General features: G+C 38.0%; 1 protein-coding gene across 3 annotated transcripts in view; it reads right to left on the bottom strand.

Moving 5' to 3' along the window:
• Positions 1 to 297: 297 nt before the first annotated feature.
• The window catches only part of ndp (norrin cystine knot growth factor NDP), a 75,252-nt gene continuing 52,559 nt past the window's right edge, over positions 298 to 22,990 (bottom strand). For all 3 annotated transcript variants that reach the window (XM_061879676.1, XM_061879675.1, XM_061879677.1), the window contains one exon: positions 298 to 1,348. In XM_061879676.1, the coding sequence (XP_061735660.1) occupies positions 1,124 to 1,348 (225 nt within the window). In that variant the 3' untranslated portion in view covers positions 298 to 1,123. The remainder of the gene's footprint in view (positions 1,349 to 22,990) is intronic.

Below are 22,990 nucleotides of genomic sequence, written 5' to 3'. Positions count from 1 at the left end.
GTTGTCTGTCTATCTGTGTTGGCCCTGCGATGAGGTGGCGACTTGTCCAGGGTGTACACAGCCTCCTGCCGATTGTAGCTGAGATAGGCATCAGCGCCCCACGCGACCCCAAAGGGAATAAGCGGTAGAAATGGATGGATGGACGGAAATTTTTTTACCAAACTTAAAAAATATATATTTAAGTGAAATTGAAAATGCTACTTAAAAATATAAAGTTATACTTATTATAAAACGTTTTTATTTAAGATGTCCGTGTTGTCTTACTGCAATAAAACCAACTCGACCAAAACAAAACTGTTTTGAGAATTAAGGTTTTATTTTTGCACTAGTTCAGAAAATAACATGGTGGTGTGTATTACACAACTGTCCAGCAGAGGGCGTTAAAGAGCCTGTAATGGCCTTTAGTAGTTCAGTACTGAAACGTTGGATGACTGGAAGTGGAAAGAAGTGAAGTGAAATGAATTATATTTATATAGCGCTTTTCTCAAGTGACTCAAAGCGCTTTACATAGTGACACCCAATATCCAAGTTACATTTAAACCAGTGTGGGTGGCACTGGGAGCAGGTGGGTAAAGTGTCTTGCCCAAGGACACAACGGCAGTAACTAGGATGGCACAAGCGGATTAATTAATATCGTCAAATTAATCCAAATCAAATATGAGCTAAATCCTTAGTTTGCGTTGACAACATGTGTACTTTAATGAAGGGAGAACACCACAATGGAGAGAATAAACGGACCGTGACGTCACGTGATGGCTCCCAGATTTGACCCGGGGTGTCCATGAGTCAGTGTGAGATTGTGTTATTCTTGGAAGAGGACTACCTGGAAGTCCACGAGGAATAGTTTCCTCCCAGAGAGCGAGAGAGAGAAGCTCGTACAAATCCAGCGTGATATTAGAGGAGATTCAAACAGACCACATTGAAGAAACGCCTCACACGGTCTGACGCCGCCATCTTTTATAGTCCACCTGACCACATCGCCAAAAAACCCTGTGGAGGAGCATGTCAAATGTTACTGGGGAGGGGGGGGGTGTGTAGGTGTGCAGGTGTGCTCCAGTAAAGATCCAGCACGTCGGGATTCAGAAAAAAAAATTGTTTCTATGCGGCGGAGAATGAGCTTAGCTTAGCTGCACTCCTCACAGTTGCAGGCCAGGATGTATCTGTAGGTGGCGGTGATGCGTGTGCCGCCGGCGCAGCGCAGCCGCACCGCCTTGAGCTTGGAGGTGTGTGGCCGGCAGCAGGAGCAGGTGCTCTTGAAGGGCTGCTTCAGCACCGAGCTGAAGGAGATGAGCGGGTCGGAGCGCGTAGTCCAGCTGCAGTGGCCCTCGCACCGCGCCAGCAGAACCATCTGGAAGGAAAGAAGATGTTGACGAGAACGAAGGTGTCGACGTTGCAGTGACTTACAAAGTCAAAGAGGATTTGCTTCATTGCTGTGCGTCGAAAATACACACAAAAACACACATTTTTACGCACGCCCAACAATTGGCAAGTAAAAAAATAAACCATTTTATTTGAGTTAAAGGCCTACTGAAACCCACTACTACCCACCACGCAGTCTGATAGTTTATACATCAATGATGAAATATTAACATTGCAACACATGCCAATACGGCCTTTTTAGTTTACTAAATTACAATTTTAAATTTCCCGGGAGTTTCGTCTTCGAAACGTCGTGTAATGATGACGTGTACGCAAGACGTCACGCGTTTTAAGGAAATATGAGCACTGCGCACACACACAGCTAAAAGTCGTCTGCTTTAACGGCATAATTCCACAGTATTTTGGACATCTGTGTTGCTGAATCTTTTGCAATTTGTTCAATTAATATTGGAGAAGTCACAGTAGAAAGATGGAGTTGGGAAGCTTTAGCCTTTAGCCACACAAACACACGGTGATTCCTTGTTTAAAATTCCTGGAGATCAAACTTTCCTATGGATCAGAGCGCGGTCAAGCAGACATGAATCCCAACCGAATGTCAACCAGCAGGTTTCAGTGAGAAAATTGTGGTTAAAAAGTCGCTTCTTACCGGAGAAAAGCTGAGCTTGTGCCGTCCATAGCTGCCGTCGACTCCCCTGAGACACTGTGCGTCAAGACACCCGTGGAGACACCCATCCGACTATCAGGTACTATTTAACTCACTAAAACACTAGCAACACAATAGAAAGATAAGGGATTTCCCAGAATTATCCTAGTAAATGTGTCTAAAAACATCGGAATCTGTCCCAATGCAATCGCGTTTTTTTTCCGTTTTTTTTCTAGTCCGTCGCTATCAATATCCTCATACACAAATCTTTCATCCTCGCTCAAATTAATGGGGAAATTGTCGTTTTCTCGGTCCGGATAGCACTTTTTGTTGGAGGCTCCCATTAAAAACATTGTGAATATGTGAGGAGCCCCCACACTTGCGACGTCATCGTCTGCGACTTCCGGTAGAGGCAGGGCTTTTCTCTTAACACCGAAAGTTGTAAACTTTATCTTGGATGTTCTCTACTAAATCCTTTCAGCAAAAATATGGCAATATCGCGAAATGATCAAGTATGACACATAGAATGGACCTGCTATCCCCGTTTAAATGAAAAAATCTCATTTCAGTAGGCCTTTAAAACTTTTGGCATTGATATTCCAGACTTTTGGCAGTTAAAGGGGAAACAAGCTCAACTTGTCAGTTAACCTGTGAGTTATCCGTCTCGTCTGCCCGCCATTTTACTTCCCACCCTGTTTCTTCTTCTTTGTTAATTTTGGCGGACGGCACCATGCGCAAATAACAGTGGCTCCGCAGGCTGTAATTTGACTGAGGAGCACCACCAGAAGGCCAATTATGGACGCTCTTAGTGCAAGTGTGTGGACCGAGCAAGGTGCAATATCACTGCCAAACGTTTTCTCTTGAAGAAAATGTTTTTTTGTACTTGCAAATCGTTTTTTTACTTGGTGATTTTTTTTTTATATCTTTGCAAATCGTTTTTATCCTTAAACAAAATTGATTTTATACTGGTGAATCATTTTTTAAGTAAAGAACATAGTTTTCATACTTGCAATGTTTTTTGTTACATAAAATGTTTTTTATACTTGCTAATCGTTTTTTATTAAAGAAAATTGTTCTGTACTTGTAAATAGTTTTTTTATTGAATAAAATAGTTTTTTATACTTGCTATTTGTTTTTTTAACTGAAGAAAATTGTTTTTATACTTGAAAATCGTTTTTTATCCTTAAACAAAATTGATTTTATACTAGCGAATCATTTTTTTAAGAAAATAGTTTTCATACCTGCGAATCTTTTTTTGTTACATGAAATTGTTTTTATACCTGCTAATCGTTTTTTTAATTTAATAAACTTATTTTTACCACTTGCTAATCGTTTTTTATTAAATAAAATTGTTCTATACTTGTAAATTGGTTTTTAATTTGAATAAAAGTGTTTATTATACTTGCTATTTATTTTTTTAACAGAAGAAACTAGTTTCTATACTTGCAAATCGCTTTTTTTAATCAAATATTTTTGTATATATTTTTGCTAATCGCCTTCATAATTGAAGAAAATAGTTGTTATACTTGCAAATTGTTTATATCCTTAAACAAAATTGATTTTCTACTGGCAAATCATTTTTTAAGTTAAGAAAATAGTTTTCATACCTGCGAATCCTTTTTCTGTTACATAAAATGTTTTTTATACTTGCTAATCATTTTTTTTAATTGAATAAACTTGTTTTTTATACTTGCTAATCGTTTTTTATTAAAGAAAATTGTTCTATACTTGTAAATTGCTTTTTTAATTGAATAAAATTGTTTTTTATACTTGCTATTTGTTTTTTTTAACAGAAAAAAATAGTTTTTAGTACTTGCAAATCGCTTTTTTAACTAAATATTTTTTATATATGTATTTGCTAATTACCTTCATAATTGAAGAAAATGTTTTTTATACTTGCAAATTGTTTATATCCTTAAAGAAAATTGATTTTACACTGGCAAATTATTTTTTAAGTAAAGAAAATAGTTTTCATTGCTGCATATCTTTTTTTTGTTACATAAAATGTTTTTTTATACTTGCTAATTGTTTTATTATTTGAATAAACTCGTTTTTTATACTATCTAATCGTTTTTTATCAAAGAAAATTGTTCTGTACTTGTAAATTGTTTTTTTAATTGAATAAAATTGTTTTTTACACTTGCTATTCGTTTTTTTAACAGAAATAAATCGTTTTTATACTTGCAATTCGCTTTTTTAACAAAATATTTTTTTATAAATATTTGCTAATCGCCTTCATAATTGAAGAAAATTTCTTTTCTACTTGCAAATTGTTTTTTATCCTTAAAGAAAATTGATTTTATACTGGCAAATTATTTTTTAAGTAAAAAAAATAGTTTTCATACCTGCGTATCGTTTTTTTTGTTACATAAAATGTTTTTTATACTTGCTAATCATTTTTTTATTTGAATAAACTTGTTTTTTATACTTGCTAATCGTTTTTTATTAAAGAAAATTGTTCTATACTTGTAAATTGCTTTTTTAACTGAATACCATTGTCTTCTATACTTGCTATTTATTTTTTAACAGAAGAAAATAGTTTTTATACTTGCAAATCGCTTTTTTAATTAAATATATTTTTATATATATATTTGCTAATCGCCTTTTTAATTGAAGAAAATAGGTTTTATACTTGCAAATTGTTTATGTCCTTAAAGAAAATTGTTTTTTTTTTTCTGGCGAATCATTTTTTAAGTAAAGAAAATAGTTTTCATACCTGCGAATCATTTCTTTGTTACGTAAAATTGTTTTTATTACTTGCTAATCGTTTTTTAATTGAATAAACTTGTTTTTTATACTTGCTAATCATTTTTATTAAAGAGAAAAATTATATACTTGCTGATCGTATTTTGTTGTAGAAAAGTGCTTTTTTAATTGAATAAAATAGTGTTTTATACTTGCTATTTGTTTTTTTAACTGAAGAAAATTGTTTTTATACTTGCGAATCGCTTTCTTAATTGAATATATATATATATATATATATATATATATATATATATATATATATATATATATATATATATATATATATATACATACATATTTCCTAATCGCTAGTTTTTATACGTGGGAATCATTTTTTTGATTGCGGAAAATTGTTTTTATTCCAGCAATTTTTTTTTCATTTTTTTTTTTTTTTACTTACGAATCGTTGGGCGTGTGCCATAGTTTGCGACAGTGGTGTGCCGTCAGGGCCAGCAAGGCCTTCTCTGATGTTCTAACATAACCAGAAATCATGATTATAATTAAAGATAAAAGTATTTTTTTATTTACTTCCCATAAATATCAGCGAAACCCCAAAAAGTCACAGCAGGTGTTTTGTGGAGCGCATTGAATTCTCTGAGAAATTTCCCATAGTCAATCCCAATTTGGACTTTAATAACCACGCTGCTGTGCAGTGCATTTCGCCGAAAAATTATAGCACAAGCAGAGAAGTAAAGTGAATATTTTCTACCATATCTTTAACCTTTAATGGGCAGCGGTTCAGAAGGAGTCGAGTTAGGTTAGGCCAGGGTGTCAAAAGTACTGCGCGCGGTCCGGATCATGGCGGGGAACAGGTTTTATCCGGCCCGCGTGATGAGTTTGCTAAGTATTAAAATGAGCTGCTTTTTTTCAACGTAAGAAACTGCTGTTCTATATGTGTCCACTGGATGTCACAATAGCAATTCTGTTAGACAAGCAAACGGGCCAAGCAAGAGGTTCATGTACACAGTAAAGGGTGACTGTGGCTCCTCCTCCTTGACTCACATGAAACTTAAAACCTTCTGCTTCGAACACATGGTCATTTGGCACCCTTACTCCCCCATAATGTGTCCGTCAAAAACAAGGAAACTTAACCCTTTTGAATAGTTTTTACTTCCATTTTTTACGATTTGTTGAGTTCGCACTGGATTGATACGTGGACATGACAAAGGAGGTATTTGATACCTAGGAGAGTTCCCTTGTGGATCATTAAAGTTTGTTTAAGTCTATGTTGTGTTTTTTGTCCAATCCCAGAAAGACTGCAATATAAAGTTTAATCCAGGCTTTGTAGATAGACTCACTGTGTTTTTGATGCTGCACCAATTTCCTCAGAATTTTTAACAAACTTGAAGTGTTTTGTCCAGAGGGTTTTTTGTTATTTCTACGTTTTCAGAATTTGCTTGTTCTATTATTTTGGCCAAAGTAAAACAAAGAAAACAACCTGGATGTTAGGAACTCGCATGGCTGCCATTTTTGTGACCCCAAGATGCAGGAACCAGGAGAGCGAAGTGGAGGTAAGATGAGTTTTAATCTCATAGAACAGAAAATTAAGCAGTCTTGCATTCAAACGTTCCAAACATAGAGTGATCTTCGAGCGCTGAGGAGTGTTCGAGTGAAACATAAATAGACATATTCTGATTGGCCGCAGGTTTGGACCAGGTGCCAATCAACAGCAGGTGAGTGAACAAAGACAGTGCTCAGAAGAACAAGTGGAAACCAAAACAAAAGCACTGATAGGCAGTAAGTACAAAAACAAGGAAATAAACAGAAATGAAGTGACCGATCGTCACACTGGAGTTGTCTTTATTTTTAAGTTATCGTGCCATGATTTTACCTTTCCGGCCGGCCCACCTGGAAATAGATTTTCCCGCATGCGGCCCCCGAGCTAAAATTACTTTGACAACCCTGGCTTAGGCGCTAAAGAGAGTCAGTCATTAATGCACATTTGTATATTTGTGCCTCAATTGTGTACATTTATGTACAGAATCTGTGGTAGATTGGAATACTTTGATGTTGTTTGTTGAATTCACCAGTTATTTTTATTTGATCATGTCAGAATAGTCACAACAGTGCATGATACGCTGCAGGGTGAGAAAAACATCTACAATAAGAAATGTGTAAAAAAAACATTTTTACGTAACTTTGCCAAAATTGTTCCCAGACATGATTAATCAAAGACATGCTATCAATTATTTTTTTTTAAATAAATTAATGATCATTTAGTAAAGAGTTCAAGTTCTGCAAAGCAACACGTGGCTAATGATTATTTACTGTATATGTAAGTAGCATCATTTTTGTTTTGTTCCTCCGTTATTATCCGTAGTTTTGATCAAGTTACATTTCAAAATGTCAAAGTTTTTGACAATACACTGCCAGCTATACCACAATACCCCGAAACCAAACAAGACATAGACGTCCTTCATTAAAGCATTTTGGATGTATAATACTTTGGACTTTTTTTGCTCAAATCTCTCAATCAATTTCAGCCCTAAAACAAATATACATAAAGGTTTTTTCTTCCCATTTGAAAGCCTTTTGATAAAATAATGTTACAGTTTTTAATTAGTAAACATTTGCATAACATTATTTATTTGAATCATTTAAATCTGTGAACAGAAGGCCTTTAAAAGGGTCACACAAAAAGTTACACGTATTTGTTTAGGACAGAAGTCTGAGAAGCAAAAAAAGTTTTTAAAATATAGGCAAAATGTTTTTGCGGCCTAAAAACGTAAAGACTTTTTGTTTGACTGTTCGGCTTTTAAGATCATTCAAATCGAGGGAAAATGTTACCCGCTAGCTAAAGTTGAATTTCATTGTACACGAGAGGGACAAGCGGTAGAAAATTTATGAATGTTCTTTAAATTAGTCCGATTTCTCAAATAGTTTGGCTCTAAATAAGCCTCCTACAGCCCATGGAAACACCTTAATCCAATCGTGTTCGGTTTTTGAAAAATCGGACTAACACTCCTGGATTAAAGCAGATATCTTGAGGGGGTATGTGCGGCTGGAGAGGACCCTTCGTATCGCCCTAAGTAAATCTAAAAGGCCTCGTTACGATTCTCAAGTTATTCATGACAAAGACAGGAACAAAACGAGGATTTGTATCGGGGATGCCTTTGAAAGATGGAGAGGATTGAAGGTTTGATTTTTTTCATCTGACGCCAAACTTGCTAATTTCCTCTTTGATAGGTAAGGCATTTACGTTTTCTTATTACTTGTAAAACATGAAAATGGACATTTGGTATGTAAACTATATTGTCCAATACAGTCTATGATCTTGTCTAACAAAGCTGGTATGTTCCTGCAACAAATGCTTAGTGTGATGGTGCTCAGCCCCTAGTGTAAGCTTAGCATGCTAGCATGCAAGCTAACGGGGGAATTGATTGATTGATTGAAATTTCTATTAGTAGATTGCACAGTACAGTACATATTCCGTATAATTGACCACTAAATGGTAACACCCGAATAAGTTTTTCAATTTGTTTAAGTCGGGGACCACCTTAATCAATTCATGAAAATTCATGCCTGTTAGCCTGTATGTCTATGTGTATTCAAACTGACAGGGAAAAGTATATTTTTCGACAAATAAAACCTATGTGGATATGGGTAATGTCAGTGCCTATTTCCTTCTCAATATGCTGAAACGCTGAGAAAATGGGATCCAACATTAGCACGACTGTCATCATGGCAATGTGAAATGTATGGAGACAGCCAAATCACATGATAAAATAATTCCTCATTGGTGTTTGCATATTGTGGACTACATGTACCAAGTTATATGGCAATCCGAAACGTTTAAAATAAGAGCCTATAGGCATACTTTGGTAAAATGTCTCCTCTTTAGTTTTGTGCCTACATTAGGCTACTAAGCATGCTCTACTTATTTTCACCAGTACAACCATTGTTAGCGTTGGTTGTAGTTTAGTCTTTGTTTTCTTATAGTACTGACAATAACCATATAATTGTCTATGTACTATGTCCAGCATTAAAAGATTACAGTTGGTAGAAAATGCAGCTGCTAGACTCTTGACAAGAACAAGAAAGTTTGATCATATTACGCCTGTACTGGCTCACCTGCACTGGCTTCCTGCGCACTTAAGATGTGACTTTAAGGTTTTACTACTTACGTATAAAATACTACACGGTCTAGCTCCAGCCTATCTTGCCGATTGTATTGTACCATATGTCCCGGCAAGAAATCTGCGTTCAAAGAACTCTGGCTTATTAGTGATTACCAGAGCCCAAAAAAAGTCTGCGGACTATAGAGCGTTTTCTATTCGGGTTCCAGTACTCTGGAATGCCCTCCCGGTAACAGTTCGAGATGCCACCTCAGTAGAAGCATTTAAGTCCCATCTTAAAACTCATTTGTATACTCTAGCCTTTAAATAGACTCCCTTTTTAGACCAGTTGATCTGCCTTTTCTTTTCTCCTCTGCCCCCCTCTCCGTTGTGGAGGGGGGGAAGGCACAGGGCAGGCACAGGACTGGTGGCCATGGATGAAGTGCTGGCTGTCCAGAGTCGGGACCCGGGGTTGACCGCTTGCCTGTGTATCGGTTGGGGACATCTCTGCGCTGCTGACCCGACTTCGCTTGGGATGGTCTCCTGCTGGCCCCACTATGGACTGGACTCTCACAATATTATGTAAGATCCACTATGGACTGGACTTTCAAAATAATGTTAGACCCACTCGACGTCCATTGCTTTCTGTCTCCCATAGAGGGTGGGGTTTGCCCACATATGCGGTCCTCTCCAAGGTTTCTCATAATCATTCACATTGCCGTCCCACAGGGGGGAGTTTTTCCTTGCCCTTATGTGGACTCTGTATTGCGGATATCGTTGTGGCTTGTGTAGCCCTTTGAAACACTTGTGATTTAGGGCTATATAAATAAACATTGATTGATTGATATTTGTTGTGATATTGTACGTGGGCATGACGTACTTCTTCCTAAAAATAACCTAATTTCTGTGTAAAATGTGTGCGTTAGATATTTGTTATTGACAAAACGCTTGTCTATTCAGCTATTTTGGTCCCTGCACCACAACACCTAGTAAGAGGCAGTGGAAGTTTGAAGTTCCTAGGAAGAGCCCCGTCCATCGAGCTGGATTCGGTTGCGTACCTGGCAACCTCAGTCAGGGAGAGGACGAGAGGACAACCGAATTTTGACCGTGATTGCAATACCATTTCTGGCCACATTTTGTCATATGGATCCTTTAAAGGCGAATAGTAAAGTGTACAAAAAACTTTCCACGCTGCATTTGTGCACTCCAAACTGTCTAGAAATAAATCAGTAATTTAGTAAATAAATTGGTTTGATATTAACAATATCAAACCAGAGTCATGTATCCAACAAACAAGAAGTCTGGAGCTAAAGTCAATGAGCAGTTTCTGTAAGCGCAAAAATTATGATTAAAGTACATATGCTGTATTTTCATTTGCACTTTAAATGTAGTGACAATTCAGTTAAGAAATATATTCATGATTAATTTAGTTTATTTTAGCACAACATAATTGTGTGTAAATTCATTTTTCGACAGCTATTTTCAAGTCCCTTCTTATGCACCATGCGGTCAGGCTTAGGCCTGACTCAGGGAAAAGGACGACCCTGCCATGCAGAGTTCAACAGGATATGGAGGGTATGGCATGGAGGGGGGTGTACCTGGGACGCTAGGTACACCGTTGAGCCCTCTGGAGACGTCGTGGGCTTCAATCAAAGAAACGTCGATGAAGCGGGGTGCCCACCCGAAGACCCCAATGACATACTTACCCTCCCTTTCACCACTCCACACCGACTGCTACCATCAAGATTGTTCCTACTTACCAAAGGGATTGAAACATCTAGTTCTATTTGCTTTACTAATTATTAGCCTGACCATAGCCTAGGCCAAAGCCCATGTGCCACCTAAACAATAATCTTTGTTTGTTCCGTATCATTTGACAAGGATGTAAAATTGTGAGTAGGTTGGATGTAATTATTGAATATGATTGAAATCAAGAGTAAGATTACTAATTTTGTGTTGATATTTGAGTGGAAAATTAGGGCCCGAGGTCAAAATGGTTAAGAACCCCTGTTGTATAACACAATCAGAAATACTTACCGTTTTTTTTGGAGTATAAGGCGCACTTAAAATCCTTGAATTTTCTCAAAAATCGACAGTGCGCTTTATAACCCGTTGCACCTAATGTAAGGAATATTTCTTGTTGTGCTTACCAATCTTGAAGCAATTTTATTTGGTACTTGGTGTAATGATAAGTGTGACCAGTCTCTTATGTGTGACTAGTCACACATAAGAGATACCGGTTCGTGTAAACTGCACTATGACGCCAGTAAACAACACCAAAACTTAAAAAAATCAATTGAAAATATAGAATATTACACACAGCGCTCAAAAATCTGCCAAAATGTTTTAGTATGACTTTGAGGGCCGCACCGCATGATGGATTGTCAGTGCATTACTGCTACCGTGGTAAGAGATACAAGTATTACTATGGTGCGTGTACACAATAAGTACCGCAAAATGGCACCCATTAGCAGACATTATCTGCCGTTTTGTTTCACAATATTATGCAAAACCATGAATTACCATGAATTGATTAACATGGACCCTGACTTAAATAAGTTGAAAAACTTACTCAGATAAATGATAAATGGGTTGTACTTGTATAGCGCTTTTCTACCTTCAAGGTACTCAAAGCGCTTTGACACTACTTCCACATTTACCCATTCACACACACATTCACACACTGATGGAGGGAGCTGCCATGCAAGGCGCCAACCAGCACCCATCAGGAGCAAGGGTGAAGTGTCTTGCTCAGGACACAACGGACGTGACGAGGTTAGTACTAGGTGGGATTTGAACCAGGGACCCTCGGGTTGCGCACGGCCACTCTCCCACTGCGCCACGCCGTCCCTATGTTACCATTTAGTGGTCAATTGTACGGAATATGTACTGTACTGTGCAATCTTCTAATAAAAGTTTCAATCAATCAAAAAACATTTTTTTTTTTACCTTCTGGTACCTGCGGATATGTATTTGGGATCTGCATAAGTCCTGAAAATGTATGCATGTCCGCCCATGTAGTGTAGGCCGACGCCGTAGTCGAAATGCTTCTTCTTTTTCTCTTTCTTCTTGTTGTGGGACATTCATCTGTTGCCATTTTTAATATAAAGTAGTGTGAAGTTCTTACTTGCTGTATATCTGTCGGTAAACTCGCCATGAAAGCGCTAAAACATACCGGTGTAGTGAGTTTACATTATTCACCCAAGGAACTTTAGTTATATAGAGGGTTCTGGTCGGACGGTTTTTCACGGGAGATATTTCCGGCCTTGTTGATGTTGCAGTAGTGAGCCACGGATGAGAAAATGCTGCACAGTGTTTGATTGAAGTAAAGTCTGAATGTCATTAAAACAGTTAGCTCCATCTTTTGACACTTCTTCCACTCCCGTCCTTGTACGCTACACCGCTACAACAAAGATGACGGAGAAAAGACGCTGTCGAAGGTGAGCCACGTAAATAAGACCGTCCACAAAAAAGCGCTTCCTGAAGCGGCTTGAAGATGATCTGTAAAACATCATCAATGCAACATTTTGACCAAAGAACCACCATTAAATGTTATGTAGACCATAAGTAAGTGTTTTCCATTTAGAAAAAAATTATAATATGAGTCCTTTAATGAGCCTTATAATCCAGTGCGCCTTTTGTATGAAAATAACTGAAAATGCCCAGACCCGCTCATCGGCAGTGCGCCTTTTAATCCGATGCGCCCTATGGTCTGGAAAATAGGGTAAGATGTTTTAAGTGTTTATTTTTTTACATTCTATTTGTAAATTTGAAAAAAACATTTGTAAAATGTTTTAACACTTGTAGTTATGTTTGTATTTTTTTTTTCATTACATGAAAACTACAGCAAAAAGCTTTTAATATTTGTGCAATGATTTAGGGAACATTTGATTGGCAGAGGTCGGTGCCGTTTTAATTCCACGTGGTCGTCACACAAGAGAAATTGTTGCAGTTTGACAGGCTGAGCCTCAGCTGGGCCAAAGACAGTCTTAAAGTGGCGACGACACGCCTGCACTTCGCCACGTGTCCGTGTGTGTGTGTGTGTATGTTCTTGTATTTCTACCCTTCTTGAGACATCAACAATGAAAAGTACCTTCCATATGAGGATCAGTGAACAAGTTAGGACAAAAATCATGGTCCTAATACGGAAAACCATTGCATCTAATATAGCAGTTTTTTTCAACCGCTGTGCCATGGGACAGTGAGATACAGTCTGGTGTGCCGTGGGAGATTATATAATTTCACCTATTTAGGTTAAAAATATTGTTTGCAAACCAATAATTATAGTCCGCAAATTATGTGTTGTTGTTGAGTGTCCATGCTGTTTAGAGCTCGACTGAGTAACTGAGTAATACTCTTCCATATAAATAGGTGGCAGCGGTAGCTAATAGCTTTGTAGATGTCGGAAACAGCGGGAGGCAGTGTGCAGGTAAAAAGGTGTCTAATGCTTAAACCAAAACTAAACAAAAGGTGAGTGCCCTTAAGAAAAGGCATTGAAGCATAGGGATGGCTATCCAGAATGAAATTAAAGCTGAATCGGCTACATAGTAAACTAAAACAGAATGCTGGACGACAGCAAAGACTTACTGTGGAGCAAAGACGGCGTCCACATCTGAACATGACATGACAACCAACAATGTCCCCACAAAGAAGGATAACAACTACTGAAATATTCTTGATTGTTAAAACGAAGTGGATGTAGGAAATATTGCTCAAAAGAAGACATGCAACTACAACAGGAAAACACCAAAAAAAGAGAAAAGGCCACCAAACCGGAAGCACAAGACAAGAACTAAAACATTACAAACAGGAAAACAGCATAAAAACACAAAATAAGTCACGCCGTGATGTGACAGGTGGCGACCGTAGCACACCTACTTTGAGACAAGAGCTATATTAATGCATGGTTGGTTATGGTTTGAATTCATATACAACAAATGCGATAACAACTTTTTATTGTCAACTGAGTTTTGTTTTTTGATGATTTTTGCTAGTGGTGTGCCTCTGGATTTTTTCAACGCAAAAAATGTGAACTGGCGAGAAAAAGGTTGAAAAACACTGTAATAGATAATGTTTCATTTGCACCCCTGGTGGTGAAATCTATTACAATGAGGGTGGTCTCAAAAAGGTGGGTTTTTTCAAATTGACCGTGTGTCGGTTTTAAAAGTGCTCCCCTTCTGGTCAAAATATGAAATAACAACTTTGTGTAAGATGTTGAAATGTGCCCCCTTTGGCCAAAATTAATAAAACAAATAAAATAAATATGTATATAGAGACAAACTGTAATTACTTAATGTAAATAATGAAGATTAAAAACCAATTACAAACAAAAAAATATATATATATTTTTTCTTTTTTCTAAAATCAGTCTTTTTCTCACGGTGTGTATAAAATTGGTAACAATTTGTCATATTCATTGTGTTTCTGTAGTGTCGCAATATTTTCTCATCAAATTATTATTTTTTATGTCAAATTATTACTTTTTAAAGCAAAATGGTGACATTTGTCATATAAAATTCTGACTTTTATCACAATATTGCAATTTTTGTTGTTGTTATTATAAAATAGTGAAATTTTTTTAATCGTAATTTTGCCAAGTAAAATTCTAATTATTATTATAACATTGCCAAAATGTAAAAGTTTTCTTATAAAATTGTGACTTTTGTCGAGTAAAATTACGGCTCTATTTATAAAATTGCCTAAATGTTTAGCTATTCTTGTAAAATTGCGACTGTTACTGAGTAAAATTCCAACTTTTATCATAATATTTCACAAATGTTACGTTTTTCTTTTCAAATTTTGACTTTTATCATACAAATGCCAAACTTCTAAGTTTTACTTTTTAAATTGTAGCCTTTTTCTTGTGAAATTCCAACTCATTTTTCACAACAAGCTTTTTTTTAATATTTGCATAGCATGTATACATTATCCATCCATTCATTTTCTACTGCTTATTCCCTTTGGGTTCGCGGGGGGCGCTGGTGCCTATCTCAGCTACAATCGGGCGGAAGGCGGTGTTCACCCTGGACAAGTTGCCATCTCTTGGCAGGGCCAACACAGATAGACAGACAACATTCACACACTAGAGACCATTTAGTGTTGCCAATCAACCTATCCCCAGGTGCATGTCTTTGGAGGTGGGAGGAAGCCGGAGTACCGGAGGGAACCCACGCATTATTTAGTTTGTGACATGCAAACTCCACACAGAAAGATCTCGAGCCCAGGATTGAACCCTGACTACTCAGGACCTTCGTATTGTGAGGCAGACGCACTAACCCCTCTCCCACCGTGAAGCCCCATGTATACATTATTAATGTTGTAAATCCAAATTTTTACACATCTAGAAAGGGTGGTCCTAAAGAGGTAGGCACTTTTCTCAGGTCTCAAGAAGGTGACTAATACAAGAATGTGTGTGTGAGAGTGTGTGTGAGTGTGTGTGTCCCAGACAGGCCTTTGTCAAAGTGGGTACACGGGTGGCGACACGCAGCAGCTGACAGACAAACATGACACAGGAGTCTGTTTAGGGAGGCGACAGGAATGCAGCGACAACGCCGCCCTGACAGACAGGCCACTAATCAGGCGAGGGTCGGCGAGACGTACACGCGACTTCGCCTCCCTCAACTCTGACAGACACTCGAGCCAAATAGGAGGGCTCATGTCAAAGAGGTGAAGACACGTGGCACAGCGTGACCCCCGCTCTCATGCCAAGAGTGACTCGTCTTGTCTCGGCGGCTATCTCTGTTTGCAGGTGCAAGGCTGGGAGATTCCCGTTTTGTTGTTCCAAGACCAGCGCTTCTTTATCTCAGCCTTGAGGCAGGAAAGTAGAAGCTCGGGAGGTGGGATATATATAAACAAAGGAAAACATGGATGAGGACTACAGTAAGATAATATTTGTTCTGTACCTTAGCAGTCCTGCTGGTTTGAAAGCTGTGTCAACGTCCTAATCTCCTGAGACCCAGCCATGCTTTTCAGTTCCCAACGCAAAATCACGCGGCCAGTTTAAAAACAGTTGTGCTGTGCAGATGACACCCAAAGCTGTCGAGTCATATGTCACTTGGTCCAATGAAATTGACCATCTGCCTTCCCGAAATGTCCGCTGGCGTGCCTATTGTGAGTATTTGTAAGTTATTGTGTTTTAAAAAGAAGAAAGTTGGTGTTTTTTTTAAGATCTAAGATACTGAACGATAACAATGGTTGATGCTTTAAAAAAACAGAGGTGTCCAAAGTGAGACCTGGGGGCCATTTGCGGCCCATTATAAAAAATATTATTACAAAAAAAAAGTAGACTAAAAGAGCAAACAGGTGAAATGTAATGAGAAAAAGTTGCAATGTTTTTATTTAAACCAGGGGTCCCCAAACTTTTTGACTCAGAGCCCGCATTGGGATACAACAATTTGGCCAGGCTCCGGGCTGTGGATATGGATATACACATATCTATATTTTCGAGGTTTCTGTGGTTTATCCATTATATTGTGCTCAATACCATGGTAGAGCGGAATATACGTTAGGTCAGGAAAAAACACAGAGGCTATATCATCCCTACAAGCCTGTTTGGCAGGTTTCCCTGCTCTTCAGGGGATTTTATAAAATCCCTTGACATATATATAATGTATAGCCTGTGTGTTATTTCCTTACCTATCGTATATCCATCCATCCATTTTTTACCGCTTATTCCCTTTTGGGGTCGCGGGGGGCGCTGGCGCCTATCTCAGCTACAATCGGGAGGAAGGCAGGGTACACCCTGGACAAGTCGCCACCTCATCACAGGGCCAACACAGATAGACAGACAACATTCACACTCACATTCACACACTAGGGCCAATTTAGTGTTGCCAATAAACCTATCCCCAGGTGCATGTCTTTGGAAGTGGGAGGAAGCCGGAGTAAACGGAGGGAACCCACACATTCACGGGGAGAACATGCAAACTCCACACAGAAAGATCCTGAGCCTGGATTTGAACCCAGGACTGCAGGAACTTCGTATTGTGAGGCAGACGCACTAACCCCTCTCCCACCGTGAAGCCACCTATCGTATATACATATATATATATATATATGTATATACGATAGGTAAGGAAACAACACACCCTGGACAAGTTGCCACCTCATACATATATAAATATATATATATATATATATATATATATATATATATATACATATATAAATATATATATATATATATATATATATATATATATATATCCTTTTTCTACCGCTCATTCCTTTCGGAGTCGCGGGGGGTGCTGGAGCCTATATCAGCTACAATCGGGCGGAAGGCGGTGTATACCCTGGACAAGTTGCCACCTCATATATATATATATATATATATATATATATTCATATATGTATGAGGTGGCAACTTGTCCAGGGTGTGTTGTTTCCTTACCTATCGGAGAGGGAAGTCTGGGTTTCCCTGCTTAGGCTGTTGCCCCCGCGACCCGACCTCGGATAAGCGGAAGATGATGGATGGATGGATATATATATATATATATATATATATATATATATATATATATATATATAGTAGTATATACATATTCCTTGTGCACTAACTGACTGAAAGAGTGCGCACTTTGCCAATGATGTCTCGTTATCAATAAGAAAATGCATTTTTAGACAATATGATTTGCCTCAGTGGCTAGGAGACCCCGAGAGCAACAAGCAGTAGAAAATGGATTAGAAAGGACAAATTTAAAAAATAATTATTTACAAAAAAACTTTTTGGGATTTTGGATACTGGCCGTAGTTTGGGGACCCCATTTTAACTGTCATTGCTCTAAAAATAATAATGACTCAGAATCAATGTTGTCACTACACACTGTTGTCACTAATCACTACACACCGTAGCTCACTGACGTCAAACTGTAAACAAACGCCATTGGTGGATATACACATAACATCCACTGTAATGATACCAAGTACAGGAGGGTATCTAGTCGATAGTACTATGATTATGTCAATATTTTTAGCATCACAAAATCTTTTTTTGTTTTTTTATTTTATTTATATAATGTTTATAAACTAAGTAAATATGTCCCTGGACACATGAGGACTTTGAATATGACTAATGTATATTCCTGTAACTACTTGGTATTGTTTACTATGGTTTACTAAACGAGACAAAATGCCGTAAAAAAAACTTAACAAAGCCTCGAGACAACGAAGAATCCTCAAATATATTTTGTAATCGAATTATTTGAGTTACTTGAGGAATCATATCAGCTCTAACTGAAATGGAATTTAAACAAGTGAATCAAAAACGCAAAAAAACAATGATCCAGGCAACGGATCATAACAATACTATGTGAATGCATGTGTACTCTGTTAATATCTTTAATTTTAGGGGTGCACAAAAAAAGTATTCACATCCTGATTCTGAATCCATTCAAAGAAAATATATTTCTATTTTTATTTTATCTATTTTTTTTTATATAACAATTGTCAAAAATACATTTTTAGGTCATCTCCATGAAACCCGAAGGAGTTTTTTTTTTTAACTGCACTGGTGTGCCGTCAGGGCCAGCAAGGCCTTCTCTGCTGGCCTAACATAACTAGAAATCATGATCATAATTAAAGCTAAAAGGTATTTTTTTATTTACTTTCCCTAAATATCTAAGAGTATTCATATTTTCTTTGTGTCATATTATGTTCCTTCCAGTGTTGTTGTTTTTAGGTTAGAGTTTTTATCCAATCATAATTCAGCTATCTTATGTTGCCATGCTGTACCAAATCATCCCGGGGCCTTCAGAATCAGCAATGTCTGTGCACCGTAAGTGAACGTGATAGATAATGGCGATAGCCAATCAGATAACGAGTTCTTGTGAGTAAGGCCTTCTAGCTGGCCTCATGTTGAACATCCTGTGTTTGGATAATCCCTAGTTTGAGCCGTGGCGGTGCTATGCAGATCAGAGCGGATGAATTTGAGAACACATAGAGTTGATAGACAGTTGCGATAGCCAATCAGATCACATGTTGTTGACAGTAGCCTATCTAGGTAGTCTGATGTTAATGAGACTGTGATTAGATACTCACTTGTCATTCCAAAGTGAGTATCCATTCACAAGTTGCAATTTACTTGCGCTGTAGCACAAAAGTCACCAATACCCCTTTTTTTTTTTTTTTTTTTTGTCCTGTCCAGCTTCTCAGGCAAATCATAGGGTTGATGTAGATGCCCATATCGTGCTCTGGCCTGGCTGCACCAAATAATAATAAAACTCTGGAATGCCCTCCCGGTAACAGTTCGAGATGCCACCTCAGTAGAAGCATTTAAGTCTCACCTTAAAACTCATATGTATACTCTGGCCTTTAAATAGACTCCCTTTTTAGACCAGTTGATCTGCCGTTTCTTTTCTTTTTCTCCTATGTCCCACTCTCCCTTGTGGAGGGGGCCCGGTCCGATGGCCATGGATGAAGTACTGGCTGTCCTGAGTCGGGACTCGTCCAGAGTCGGGACCCAGGATGGACCGCTCGCCTGTGTATTGCCTGCTGATCCGCCTCCACTTGGGATGGTTTCCTGCTGGCTCCGCTGTGGACGGGACTCTCGCTGCTGTGTTGGATCCTCTTTGGACTGGTCTCTCGCAACTGTGTTGGATCCACTATGGATTGAACTTTCACAGTATCATGTTACACCCGCTCGACATCCATTGCTTTCGGTCCCCTAGGGAGGGGGGTGGGGGGGAGTTGCCCACATATGTGGTCCTCTCCAAGGTTCTCATAGTCATCATAGTCGTCATTGTCACCGACGTCCCACTTGGTGTGAGTTTTCCTTGCCCTTATGTGGGCCTACCGAGGATGTTGTAGTGGTTTGTGTTGTGGTTTGTACAGCCCTTTGAGACACTAATGATTTAGGGCTATATAAATAAGCATTGATTGATTGATTGAAAAATACATTTAATAAAGTCAAATACAAATAGTATTGGAGAAACACTGAGTTAAGGAGGTAATATCTCTAAAACCTTACTAGTGCTGACTTGCATGTTCATGTTGGAAAGCTGTGTATATTGCTTAACAATGTTAGTGACAGAGGTGGGATTGTGTTTAATGGACTCAAAATAGCACTAAGCTCATGAAATGCTATTAATAATAAGCACTGATAGCAAATAAACACTTCTCCCACAAAGAAAAAAATCATCCGCGTGCAGTAGCCTCCGGCCAACTTCTTAGAATACCTTTTCAGAAATTGTCGCCTCCCACAGCGAGTGTTTGCCGCCGCACTTTAGCTCAGGCATTGTTGGGGCCACCTGCTTGACACCCTCGCAGACACAACATTTGGAAGGAGACAAGCGCCACACACCTTATGGCTCACCCTCTCCAGATCAAAAAGGAGTGCGGATAAGAAAGCTGTGATTTGTACAAGCTGTCAATCAGGTTAATCAATTACATGGAATGTTAGAGGGTCTTACATACCCCTGCATCAGAGGTCCCCAAACTACAGCCTGCCAGCGTCCAAAATCTGGCCCGCGGGAAGTCCCAAGTAAAAAAAAAAGATTTATTGTTTTTTTTAAATCATTTTTTTTCAATCTGTCCTTTCTGATTCATTTTCTACTGCTTGTTACTCTCTGTGTATCCAAGTCGCTCAGGAAAATTATATTTTCTAAAAATGCAATTTTCCATCAATAACGTGATGATATCACGCTCGCGCTGCAGTACGCGCAAGTACGCGCTCCTTCAGTAATTAGTGCGCGATGATGCCCACCGAGGCATTCAGTGATGTCCTACTTAGTCAGACGTTAATAAATACCCTTCAAAATACCATGATGTATGTCAATACATGACCATTGCTGGAGAAATACTATATAGAAACACATTTACTATCTATCTATCTATCTATCTATCTATCTATCTATCTATGCACTACTGGTCTTTGAATCACCTCAACAGTGTACAAAAAAGGCTATATTTCGGCACATTTAAAAATAAATGAACCCCCAACAGCATTTATAACATAGCTTACATGGTACCGTCAAAATTAAAATAATTGTAAAGAACTTACTAAATGTGGAAATATAAATAAATAAAAATGTTTTACTTTTTCTTTGTAAATTTAAAAAAAATGACAACCGATGATTTCTCCGTTGGCCAGGTATGGCTTTTCGCAAATTACAACTTGTGATTGGATTCTCACTTGGGAGTGACAAGTGAAAATCCAATCACAGTCACGTTTAGCGTAAGGCTACCTAGATGGGCTACTGTCAACAACTCGTGATCTGATTGGCTAATCCAACTGTCTATCAACTGTCGATCTGGCAGAATGCATACAGTGTTGGCAACAAGCGAGCTGAAATCTGATTGGATAAAAGCTCTAACGTAAAAACAAGCAACACTGGAGCCTAATAAGACATGAAGAGAATATGATGAATACTTTATGGAAAGTAGATTAAATTTAGCTTTTATTTCTCTATGATCATGATTTATGTTAGGCCAGCAGAGACGGACCACCGCTGCTGTTACGTCACATCATAGCCAAATTGCTAACTGAGTGAACTGAGACATCCAAAATGCAGGAACCTTATGATTTTACATTTTGGCATTGTCTATCATGAATATCCGACATACATACATATAACATTTACAAGCAGTGTTTGGAAAATTTGTTTTGAGAAGTAATTTACTCGTTACCTCCAAAATATTAGAATTACTAAAGGAAATACTCTTTGATAAATGTACCATATTTTCTGGACTATAAGCTGCTAATTTTTCCCCACGCTTTGGACCCTGCGTCTTGTAAATCAGTGTGACTAATTTATGGATTAATCGTCGCTAATGGCCATAATGTTTTGTATTCACCAAGTCGTTTTCATACAAAACCAACAGAAACACTAAAAAGGTGTGTTATTGTTTGTGCTATTACACCATCTTTGACGAGTTTGCTTGCTGCAGATGCTGCAGGTCAAAAATGTACTTCCTGTTTCGTTTTTTGAACCGGAAGTATTTGACCATAGCCTTTCTGCTTAAAATTATTATTCATTCATCACTCCCAGTAACGTTTGTAAGTTTTATAATATAACTATATAAATTCCTACTTACTAAACTGTCCCACGTGTGATGTTTGTCGGCGTGCTTTGATGCATATTTGTATATGCTATCAGAATGTAATCAAGTTAGCGTCATTAGCATTTTTATAAGTGTCTGTGTTAGTGTTATTAACGTACAATAGCATTTTCTTTTGTATTGTTTCAGTTTTGCAAATTTACCAAAACTTCATCGTGGAGTTAATGAGTCTGGTTAGATGATTGGAGAGCTGGCCTTCGCAGCAAGTGAGTCTATGACGATGACTTGCATTTTGTTTGATCAACCGTTTTACTGCCGTGTCACAGGCACTGTTAGGAAACAATTGAAGTATGTAAATAAACATCTACAAAATCTGCCGTACCGTTTTATATACAATATCTGGGGCTTATAGTCCGGTGCGGCTAATATATGTACACATATTTATTTCTTATCAAATTTGGTAGATGCAGCTTAAATAATGGTGTGCTCTAATTAACCATGACTGGAAGTAATTAATGCGTTATTTAAAATATATATCTGACATTTGTAGTAGAGCAGAGAAGATTGTTTAAGTATATACCTTCAAAACGCGGAGCTGGTTGTTAACTGGCGCCAGGAGAGAGCCCTCAGACAGAGCAGCTCTAGCTCAGCTGTTTTTGTTAGCTTAGCAGCGGCACTTTTGCAGGTATGGTGCTCTGCGAAAAAAGCTACCAGTTGCATAATTCGAAAGCGATGTCTATTGATGTACACTACTGCGTCAACATTTTTTGCCCGAAATGTCGAAACAAACTGAGTAAAAACTGTTTTATCTTTTCACCGGATTGTGTTAGTGCTAGTTAATATGAAGATTAAATGTGCTTCAATGGCTGTCTTCTTTCTTTGACTTGTGTTATAGGATGGCAAACTTGTCACTTCAATCATTGATTTGTTGTTCATTATTACCTTGTAGTAGTAGTGTTAGTGTGCATAATTGTGTACTTAAATGATGTGTGTTTGCTGTGTGATGTTGCCTCTTCCTTCTTGATATCAAGTTCATTTGAGTGTGGTGCAGGTTGTTGTTTTAATTGGTAAAAAAGTTACTTCCTGCATTGAACGTACTCTGCTCCTGATGCTGTCTTGTTGATATAAAACCACATCAAAAGTCGTGTGTCACGTTACATTTAATGCATTGATC

The sequence above is a fragment of the Nerophis ophidion genome, linkage group LG19 (genome assembly GCF_033978795.1).
Source record: "Nerophis ophidion isolate RoL-2023_Sa linkage group LG19, RoL_Noph_v1.0, whole genome shotgun sequence".
NCBI lineage: Eukaryota > Metazoa > Chordata > Actinopteri > Syngnathiformes > Syngnathidae > Nerophis > Nerophis ophidion.
This window is presented reverse-complemented; position numbering and strand designations above follow the sequence as displayed.